The following is an 11,422-nucleotide window of genomic DNA, read 5'->3' on the forward strand; positions in this document are numbered from 1 at the left end:
TTTGGCTTCTAAGTAGTTTTGGGGTCATTTCTCTGTTTGTTTTACCGGCCCTCTTTTCTTTCTGTTTAAATACCCACCTGGGCTAAGTACCGTACCAGCCACCCCTCTACAAAGGTCTGACAAAGTGCTGCTGTTTGCCAGGCCTTAAGTAGAGGAGTCCACAGGTGTGCCAGGTTGGGCCTAATCAGCCTGAGGGCTTCTGGGAATTGGAGTTCCCTGAACTTGTGGTGCCTCACCACTGCCGCCAGTGGCACAGGCTGGACCCTTACAATTGTAGAGGATAAGACACTCGCCCAGCGAGCCACAACATATTGCAGTACACCATTTCACAATACTTAGCATATCACAAACACTTGAATATCACAAAACAAGTATTTTAATAATATCGTATCAGGTGGACCTGCAACAACTCCCACCCCTACTGACTATCCCTCTTACTGTCCATTTGTTATTAGAGTGTTTTGATCGCAACAAAGGAGGTGGAGCTCAGAGCTCAGAGCTGCTCCTGTTTTAATGGAATGTAGATTTTCCAGATCTGCCCAGAAGGTCAATTAGGACGAGTTCTCAGAAAACCCTTTGTTTTCCTGTAACACAGCACTGAATGCAGGTTCTGTGATTGTAGAGCTGATAAGAGATTTAGCACAACCAGTTAAACATGTATAAAAGCACAACATTAAAACTGGCAGATTAAAAGACAATTTGGTTTCTATTTTTTCTGCTTCATTTTTTATTTGGAAAATTTAAATACAACATTGTGTACTTACATTACTAACAAGACTGACAATAATAATGAAGAAGAAGAAGAAGAAGAAACCACAAGAAGTTTTAGAGCATCAATTGTAGGGGTGGGAGTCTTTAGGCACCTCACAATTCGATAACGATTCAGAGGGCTGCGATGCGATTATAAAACTATTATCGATGCATCTTTTTTTCTACATAGGATTTCTATTTTCTCACTGTGTGAGGACTCTAGTTTTAAAGCAAAGTATTTGTGATGATCCATAATGAATTTACTTCCAATATCTTTTATTAATAAAACAAATGGAAGTGATGTAGAAGGCTCTCATTCACTGCTCTTGTTTGAGACGCTGCTGCCACTCATCTGCAATAAAGTCGCTGTGTCAGTAGAATATCTTCGAGACGTGTGCAGTATAGCGCGGAAGCCCTGTTTCTCAACGACTGAGAACTGGCGTGCAGACTGTAGGTCACATAACAACGTGTAGGTCACATAACAACAACATAACAAAGTTATTCGCATTAATAAGCAGCGCAGTTTCCTGGAACGTTAAATCTGCAACGAGAGACTGTCAAGCACTAAACTGTTGCGAAGATGAAGTCGCTTCTCTTTTGAATTTTCCCTGTTCGACCTTAAATGGTTCCACATTTACATTCAGCATCTCAGTCAGAATTTAAGGTGGAACGGGAAAATTCAAACAAGAAGCTGGAGAATGAGAAGCGACTTCCAAGAAGAAACTTAAGAAGATTCTCAGATGTAATAATGTGTCTCCACAATCAAGGATCAGAACTGGCCTGGACAATAAAAAGGCAAGACTGGAAAAACATTGATGCCTTTGAATCAGTAAGAAGCCTAAAGACTCAAACAGAAGGCAGGGCATTCTGGAAAGCACTATCCATTTGGTCGCCAGAAGTCTGATGGTACTTAATAATAATAACAGTGATAAATAAGCCATGTTTGAATACATGCCATTCCACAAAATCTTATCTTTACTTTTACAACCAATCACAACCAAGCATAAAAACTCGAACTGTTGAGTCTCTGTGACTCTTGGTGCTTGTTTACTGTACATAGTTTTTAGAGTAATCTTATTCAAAGTATCTTAAAGTACTGTGTCCAAATGAACATTTGGGGGTTGCAGTGAACTGGGAAGCAGCCGTCTACAATCTGATCAGTGATTACCCTGATCATGTTTAGACAGCATGTACGCTATACAGGTCTCTTCTTAAAGCCCTAATCTTCAGGTCCGCTGATTTCTCCAAGGTATTGAATACAGGATAGATCTTCTCTCCGTCTGCGAAGTCCATATTTTCAAATGTGTAAATGTGAGTTTTGGTCTCAGTGTTGTAAAAAGTGACCCACTTCTCACCCATATCGATACAGACCCCCATCACCCGGGGTACAGTGTCGATTGGCAGGGGCCTGCTGGGCTCCTCCAGAGCTGTGAAGGACTGTCTGTAATGATAGAGACACCAGTAACCCACACTGGGTGAGAAGGTGAACTTTCCCTTCCTCTGAGCCGACTCTCTGGTGACCCCAATAGTGAACTCCTTGTTGACCTCCACCTCCCAGTAGTGCCATCCCGAGCTGAAGCCTTCAGTGGCGAGGACGCACTCATACTTGTCAAATCTCTGCGCCCTGTGATCGACGGTTTTCTTTTCCCCCAGTCGCACTTGTTTACGATCATCAGACAGAATGAGTGAGCGGTGAGCTGTCGCAGGATCCAGAACCACATCGGCTAAAAAGAGAAAGAAGAACAGATCATCACTGACGTGAATGATGATGGTAAAATTAAAGGAATAAATGAAAATACATATAATCTTAATTGGTGGGGTGCTTGAATGCTTGGGTGCCGTTTGTAACCAATCTGTCAACAGAAACCTGAATGTGTGAGAGAAACACAGATCATTATTTACTTTGTATATCTTAGTTTTTTTGTAACTCCATCTGTAAAGGATTGAATACACCTGTTAGCTTTCTGTACATATCCCCGGCTTACTGAGCAGGTGGGCACAATATATCCATTAGAAGTAGACAGAAATAGATGAAGTATTTCACGAACGCTGCATGCTAGATGTACTTTCATTTTGCCTAGAAGCGTAGACAACTTGAAAGAATGTTGACTCAGGAAAACAGCCTTTAATTGGTCGACAGACTAATGTGGACAACTAACAGCCATGCTAACAACAGTAAGTCTTTTCAAAGAAACTCTGAAAGGGATACAATACAACGTCCAGGCAGCCTGCTAGGCCACCTCCGAGAGAGCCAGGACTGAGTAATTAGTACTGAGCGGTTGCAGCTGTGGGCACCCTACCTAAGGGGTGCTCACACACTGCTCAGTGCTCAGTCTTGATTTCTCTCTGCCATGAGCAAGACGCTCTGACTCAGCCGGTAATTTTGGTATCTCTCTTAAGTTTCAAGCTCTTTGCTTTTCCTCTAGTTGATTCCCAGCATCTCTGTGTGAGGGAAAAAGAAGTGAGGGACAGATTAAAGAAGGGAGTGTTTTGAGTTCAGTTTTGGGGAGTTCTTATCCCTTTTAAGTCTTACCAGAGTTAGCACGGCCATCATCCCTTCAGTGGCGTGGCATCCAGCACGTCAGTCTGGGATTACAGTGATTGAGGGTTTGACCCGTTACTTTCCTTGTTTCCCTTTTTATTTTATTTCTTGTCCAACTTGGTTTCCTGCTCTTACCCTTTTCTCATTTTGAAGTTTGTCTTTTCCCTGACCCTTAGTTGCTCTGCTCTGCACTAGGTGGTTCATCAAAATGTAAACCCAGGGGTGCACAACTCTGGTCCTGGAGGGCCGGTGTCCGGCACAGTTTGGTGATTTACCTGCTCAACCACACCTGCTTATACTTATCTGTTAACTGGCAGGTTTAATGGTTGTGTTTGAGTAGGGAAACCTCAAAGCTGTGATGGACATCGGCCACCCAGTTGTGCACCCCTGTGTAAACCAGTTAAAGAGAAAGTGTGTTAGCAGCAATCAGTGATGTTCCATTGGAATTTCATCATATGGCTGGATTTTTTTTAGGTGCAGAGACATTTAATGGGACACAACAACACAACAACAACAACAACAACAAGATTACTTTTTAAGTTAGTACACTTTCCTTCACAACTGGATATTTCAGCCATAATCTTGAAAATACAGTGGTCACTTGAAAAACAAGGTGGATGGTGAAACATGAAAATATGACCAGCCAAGTTTATACGCTGCTTGTGTTTATGGCACCCAAAACAGCCTCATCTGTTGGATCTGCAAAAGATTAAATGAATTTCTACCTCAACGGCTCACCTGCTACAGGCAACTTCTCTTTCCAGATGTAATCAGGGAACCTCAGTATTGCATTCTCCTTCTTCAGGGTCAAGATCTGACGTTTCAGGGTCTGGTTCTCATCACGCGCCTCCTTGATTGTTTTCTTCAGCTGAGCGTTCTCCTGAAGTACGTTGAGGTTTTTGGTGACCTCCACCAGTAGGTGTCTCTGCAGTGCCTCTACTGTGTAGTGATCTCTGACATGTGTCTCACAGAAGGAGGCGAGGCAGGTCATACAAGACTTGAAAGCTTTTCGTTTTGGTCCTTTACACAGATCACAGGCCACATCTCCAGCCTCAGCGTAGCGAGAGCTCAGCCTGTGTTCTTGAGGGTCTTCATGTGAGCAGTTAGAGATCGTCATAGATATACCGCTGTCTGCAGTTGAAGCAAATCCAGACAGCAGACTAAAAGACAAAAGACATTTTTGAGACATTATATTAAACTGATCCAAAGTATTAATTTAATTTAAATCACATATGTTATGAAGCAAGGTTAAATAAGCTTAAACACTGTCAGAGAAACAGGTGTCCTTTCACTGTTCAAGTGTCCAATCATGTAGAGTAAAATGGGAGGAGATACAGTAGAGGAGATACAGTGGCGATGCAGTGAAGATACAGAGGAGACAAAGTAAAATGGGAAGAAATATAGTGGAAAAACTGTGAAAGAGATACAGTGGAGATACAGAGGCGACACAGTGGAGACAGAGTAAAGTGTGAGGAGAGACAGAGGAGATACATCAAAAATAGAATAAAATGGGAGGAGATACAGTGGAGACAGTGAAGATACAGAGGGGATACAGTGGAAACATGGGAAAAGATACAGCAAATAGAGTAAAATGGAAAGAGATACAGTGGAGTAAAATGCGAGGAGATACAGTGGAAACAGTAAAATGGGAGGAGATACAAAGGAGATGGGATACAGTGGTGATTCAGAGAAGATACAGTGGAGGAGATACAATGAAGATACAGTAAAGATACAGATGAGATTAAATGGAGTAAAATGGGGAGTGATATAGTGGAGTAAAGGAGATACAGTGGAGAAAAATGGGAATAGATACAGTGGAGATACGAGAGGAGATATAGTGGAGATACAGTGAAGACACAGAGGAGATATAATGGAGTAAAATGGGAAGAGATACAGTAGAGGAGATACAGTGAAGATACAGTGGAGATACAGTGAAGATAGAAGATATATAGTTGAGTAAAATAGGAAGAGATACAGTGGAGATACAGTAGAGGTGATACAGTGAAGACACAGAGGAGATATAGTGGAGTAAATGGGAAAAGATACTGTGGTCACTTGAAATAGGGTGGATAGTGAGTCTTTCATAACTGCTCTCCTGACCAAAAAATCAAATCTCTTCTGAACAGGATTTGTTCCGGGAAGTGAACATTGAGCTCAATTCTGATTATCTATTACCTAATTTTTTATTGTACTTTAGATTATTGATCTCTGCAGTTATGCTAAGTGATCATGATTGGATGGTTGTGAGAAATGAATGTTTCAGGACTGGCTGTGACTGAAGTCTTCATTATCCAGACTGATCACATTTCTACAGCTCTGCAGTTTTTGGTCTTCACCCCAAAAACCCAGTTTTTGGTTTAGAGCACAAAACACACAAGCACAGTGATTTAAAATGACACTAGACTGAAAAGAAACAACTGCAGATTTGGAGTTCCAGTGTTTTATCCATAAACACAGAGGCAAATTAGTGTGACGTTATTTTAAGACGCTAAAGTGTAAACACATCAACAACTATAAAAGCTCAATTTTACACCACATGGCCTCAGTGTTCATTGTTACGGATGTAAATCTCTGGGTTGATTACTGTGAATCGTTGCTCAGATTTACCTTTTGTTCTCAAGGAGGTTCATGTCTTTAAAGTGAAGCGGCATATCCAACGACTTGTCGCTCACTGCAGACTTACAGCTGGGTGAAACTGGCCTGTCCACATTTTTACTTCAAGAGAAAACACAGTGGTGTTTATGTGGAATGAAGGAAACAAAGTGACTGTTCAGAAGCAGCGAGTCGGTTATAATCAGTGCTGGGTTTACTCAGGATTCTGTGTCACCAATTACTGTTTTACGAATGACTTTACATATGAGTGATTTCACAGTTCTAGATATTGATCTCTAATTTGAAATCATTAAAACTTATTGTTCATTGTTCTGAAAAGTTTTCCATTCCTACCTTTTATGGTTCAGGGATTCCTTTCCTTTCAATTCAACCGGTCGCTTCGCTGACCAGCCACTCACTTCAGACTCACAGCTGGGTGACTCTGGTCTGTCTGTTATTGTGCTTTAGGAGAAATATTAAGAGTTATTACAGGGAACCTTTTGCACCTGCACATCAAATTCTCTGTCTCTATATCTGTGTTTGTATCTTTGTGATGATCAAACACAGAAGTCCAGTTCAAACAGTTCTGAAGTCCAGTTCAAACAGTGAATCTGTAGAGTCGCGCTTTCCATTCCATTTTATCACGAGATCATACGACACTCACATCCAGAGTTATGAGCCTATGAAGAGGGGCGGAGATACACGCCATCTCCCTCTCACCGTGTGGAACTGGTGGATTGGTGTGTCCGTCTACATTCTGTGTGAAACTGACCAATGGACACTCAGGAAATCACTAAGGACTGACCATCATGCCGGAAACCCTTCATTCTTCATTCAGTCCACATCGGAGACTCATGTGAAACGGCGTGCAGAGAGTTTACAGCTGCTGAAGCTGCTGCAGCGGTTTTGGAAAGTAGTGATGAAGATAACGAAGCATTTTAGATATGAAACATATGAGGATGAGCCTTTAAAGGAGTTTCAAGAAAATTACCTCAGACCCCAGAGGGTTAATCAGAGTCATACCTGTCTGATATTAAATTATAGAAATCTGATCTGGATTTAACTGACAGTTAAAGAGAGTCGAGAGCAGGGCTGCAACTATAGCATATTTTCATTTTCAAATATTCCATAGATTATTACTTTGAACATTGGAATGCTCTGATGAATATATACTGACTCAGCTGCTTAGCTAACTTTAGTGTGGTTTACACTGTTTGGACACCATGTCATCTGCGCTTATCTGTGGCTTATTACTATAACAGTGATGACAAAACTCACAGCTGAGGAAGAATTTCAACTGGTATAGTGGATGAACTGAGATCGTGCCCACTGTAGTATGTAGTAGTACCTTTTAAAGGCAAGTACTTTTTGCACGATGTCTAAAGTAGGAATATAAACAGAGAACTTGTACTTTTACTCAATAAAAGGATTTGTGTACCTCGTCCACCACTGCTAGCAGGCTGCTCAGTACAGTACACCAGTGGTTTTTAAAAGACATTCCAATATTTCAGACGTTCCAGATTTTTCCATCCTTGTGGAGGTGGAGGAGTTTAAGTTTCTCGTGGTCTTGTTGACGAGTGATGCGAAGAGGGATGGTGGGAATGGCCGCAGGCTGGGACAGGCGGCAACAGTAATGCGGTCACTGTACTGGACTGTAGTGGTGAAGAGGGAGCTGAGCCATAAGGCAAGGCTCTCCGTTTACCGGTCGGTCTACATCCCCACCCTGTGGTCATGAGCTTTGGGTAATGACCAAAAGAATGAGCTCACGAATACAAGCATCGGTAATGAGTTTGGTGGCTACACTCTACTGACAGGGAGCTCGGTCATCCAGGAGGAGCTCAGAGTAGAGCCACTACTCCTCCACTCTGAGAGGAGCCAGTTGAGGGGGTTCAGGCGTCTGATGAGGATGCCCCTGGATGCCTCCCGGCGGGGGTTTAAGAGGCACAGCAGAGTTGGCCTAGGAGTGACTCGGCATCCCCCCGGAATGAGCTAGAGGACGTTGCGGGGGACAGGGTCGTCTGGCGTTCTCTGCTCTCCCAACTGCTACTGCGACTCTATCTAGACTAAGCGGTTAAATATGATGATGATGATGATGATGATGATGATGATGATGATTTTTCCATCCTGCCTTTTTGTGATACGGCTCTGACTGGAGTCTTCATCCTCCAGACTGATTGCATTTCTACAGTTCTATAGTTCTGTGGTTTTCATGTTGGTTTAGACCCCAAAACACACGAGTACAGTGATTAAAAGGACTCACTCAACTGAAAAGTAAGCTAAAAGTTTAAACACATATAAAACTGATCTTATAGTTATTTATCACTGAGCCTCAGTGTTCAGGGTTATGGATGTAAATCTCTGGGTTGATGAGTGTGAATCATGCTCAGGTTTACCTTTTGTTCTCCTGGAGATTCATCTCTTTAAAGTGAAACGGTACCTCCAGGGACTTATCAGACTTAGAGCTGGGCGAAACTGGCCTGTCCACATTTTTACTTCAAGAGAAAAGACAGAGGTGTTTATGTGGAATGAAACAAACAAAGTGACTGTTCAGAAGCAGCAAGTCTGTTATAATCACTGCTGGGTTTACTCAGGATTCTGTGTTACCAATTACTGTTTAAAGAGTAACTACACCCCACTATTCTCAGCGAACTCCACCCCTGGCTCAACTTTGAAACATGATCAAAAATGGGAGGGGCATGCTGGGAGGGGCACTGCAGTGACGTACGGGTTTGCAGGGTGGGCTGGGCTGCTGTGTTTTTATAGCTAATGTTACACTGTTAGTAATAAAGGTTCTGTTCAGGTACGTTTTTCGTTCATCAAGGTACAAACAGTGTAAATGTTCCCTCAAAGCTCCAACAGTGGTTTTAAGGTCTGATTGTGATCCTTAAATAAGTTTCTCCAGGTGAAAAGTTCGTGTTTGTACCTTTTCATAACCGAATGTTTTAAACAGAACAGTAAAATAAAAGCCTGGAGACGAGACGGGGTGTGTGGAGTCAGTACAGCTTAGAACATATCATTTCAGTGGATTATGGTTCAGTTATGTTCCCTGACTAAAGGTACTGAGATGGACCCTTCAGGGTTCCACCCCAGTGACAAGAGGGGAACTGACCCAGTGACAGTTTAGATCCTTTACTAGAAAATATGGAGAGAGACAGAATCAAACAGCACTTTTGTAACTGAGCGGTTTTACGAGATTGAAGATTTTATCTACTACCATCTCCATCTTGGACGAGGGAAGGTGTTTCTGATCAGGCAGGGCATCTTGAGCCTTAACAACTTCTAATGATCTGTTCAGCAGGTCCGTATTCAATAAAACCCAATTTCTTAGATGCTCTGAATTCTGAATGAAATGCATTAGCACCACACAACTAAGCACTGCCAAGTACCCTTATGTTAGAGAAGTTGTTAAATTATTCTAGGTTCGATGTCACCTATTAGCAAACAATTAACAGTGGAAATATTTGTCAACCACTTTTTATTGTTGACATTAATATATCTTGTCATCATCATCGTGTCAATTCATTATGATGGCAATTCACAAGACCTCACAGGTCTAGATATAGATCCCTCAATCAATTTAAATGATTAAAATGAAAATGATGAAAAAATGAAATTGAAAATTATTCAATTTTTACCTTCTATTGTCCAGGGGTTGCACTGCCGGTCGCTCCTTTGACCAGCTGCTCACTTTACACTCACAGCTGTGTGACTCTGGCCCATCCATCATTGTGCTTTAGGAGAAATATTTAAGAGTTATTAGGTTGAACTTATTTGCATGCAGCAATCAGCACAGGACAACAGATCTGACTTCATAATCACAGCCATACCTGTTTGATGTTATATTATAAAACTCTGATCTGGATTTAATGGACAGTTATAGAGTTAAGAGCCATAAAGAGAGACTCGATCTTCCTCTTCTTATTTTTACCCCTTGTTTTCGAATGTTGGAACTGAGTTACAGGGTAGTGGTTGAACTCTTCCCTCTGAAATGGGACCCTCAAATAAAAAGAGCATCACTTCATTAACAGCTACCAGCGCTGCTCTGTAGGCGACCCTGCCAGTCTGCAGTGACAGCAGAGGAGGGTAAAGTTCAGCTCCTCACTGCTGGGCTTTAGTTACATTTAGGGCATCATATGCCTTCAAAGAGGGGGGCAATTATTTATTATCACCCACCCCTAATTCTTCAGTGATATGAAGCTGAAGTCAAATGTTCACCATTTAAGGTGGATTGGGAAATTTATTTATCTAGCTACTGAGACATCAGCTACTATTAGTGATGTTTATGCTTGTTGTGAAAAGGACCAAAATATACTGAACCGACATTAAACTAAGATATGATAGTTATTGTAATTTTTAAACAGAGAAAATTCTCACATGTGTTTTTCTTTGGTCTCTTGTGCTCCATCTTGCAGGTTTTCCTTTGTTTCCCTTTTAACACTGTTTATAGTTATAACTGAGGGGTAGGGGTGAGAGGTGAAATAGAACTGGGCCTTAATGTGCTCTTTTATTTTTGCAAATAATTATCAACATTTCTAACATTTTTAAAAAGACATTGTTAAATGTCTATATTGTCATAATTTTGTGTGGTTAAAAACAGAAAGAAAGGCCACCTTGCAGTACCACCACAGCCCACTGGCTAAAATCCATATCACATTTCCTCACCGCTTATATAATAATGAGCCAGTTCAGTTCTCATATTTACTGAGAGCGTCAGTAGCAACATGTTTTTGAAACAGAACATTGTTTTCTGTATTAAACAATACTATGCAAAGATAATCATAAATGACTTTAGGACTGCATATTCAGACATTAACCCTTTAAAATCTCAGGCTCATTACATACTACGGCTTATTATTCAGTAACTACAGAGACTTCAATTCAAACTGGCTGAGCTATTCTGAGGTTATATGTGTGTAATGTAAGGGGTTAAAGGTTAACACATGCAAGTTTATCATCCTAAAAGTGACTCAAAACTGATTTTACTACCGTACACCACTCTTACTGTCCCTGAGACAAAGGAGACTGTGGCAGCCCGGAGCGTTAAGGGTCAGGGACACACTGTAGGCTGACCAGTATCGGGATAAACACTCTAAAATGTATTAAACCTCTTATACTCACCATGTTCTGATCCAGTTTATTCTTAAGAGAAATCCAAACTGTTTTAATCCTCACAGGTTTTATTTAATCCTTCATCGGCGACATTTGTCTTCTGAAACTGGAGACGGCTGAAGTCTGTTCACAGGTGTGCTACTGAACGGAATGTGGTTTTTCAGGTTGGAGAGGAACCGGGAAGACTTCTCGGAAAAAAAAAAAAGTATTTTTACATTCAACACCGCCTCATCGACTCAATCAGGGCACAACAAAGCGAAAGAAAGTTGAGACAAAACACTGAAAACAATAGGCTTCTATGTGATTTACTGAAAGTCAAAGGGTCGCTGTATGATTGTGGGTACACTTAGTGTCTATGAGTATCTCTGATGCATATTCTTCAATATTATTGTTATACTCAGGTTTACATAAGAGCAGTTTGTCATGACT

The 11,422-nt window shown here is 41.4% G+C and overlaps 1 protein-coding gene across 1 annotated transcript; it reads right to left on the reverse strand.

Moving 5' to 3' along the window:
* Positions 1-1,019: 1,019 nt before the first annotated feature.
* LOC118814015 (E3 ubiquitin-protein ligase TRIM39-like) lies at positions 1,020-11,139 on the reverse strand. The gene is made up of 7 exons (XM_036579686.1): positions 11,003-11,139; positions 9,520-9,615; positions 8,278-8,376; positions 6,239-6,346; positions 5,900-6,007; positions 4,031-4,452; positions 1,020-2,474 (listed from the first exon to the last, which is right to left on the reverse strand). The coding sequence occupies exons 2-7, from the start codon at positions 9,609-9,611 to the stop codon at positions 1,930-1,932; spliced, it is 1,374 nt and encodes a 457-aa protein (XP_036435579.1). The 5' UTR covers positions 9,612-9,615; positions 11,003-11,139; the 3' UTR covers positions 1,020-1,929.
* Between the last annotated feature and the right edge of the window lie 283 nt (positions 11,140-11,422).

Source organism: Colossoma macropomum, unplaced genomic scaffold (assembly GCF_904425465.1).
Source record: "Colossoma macropomum unplaced genomic scaffold, Colossoma_macropomum, whole genome shotgun sequence".
NCBI classification, from domain to species: domain Eukaryota; kingdom Metazoa; phylum Chordata; class Actinopteri; order Characiformes; family Serrasalmidae; genus Colossoma; species Colossoma macropomum.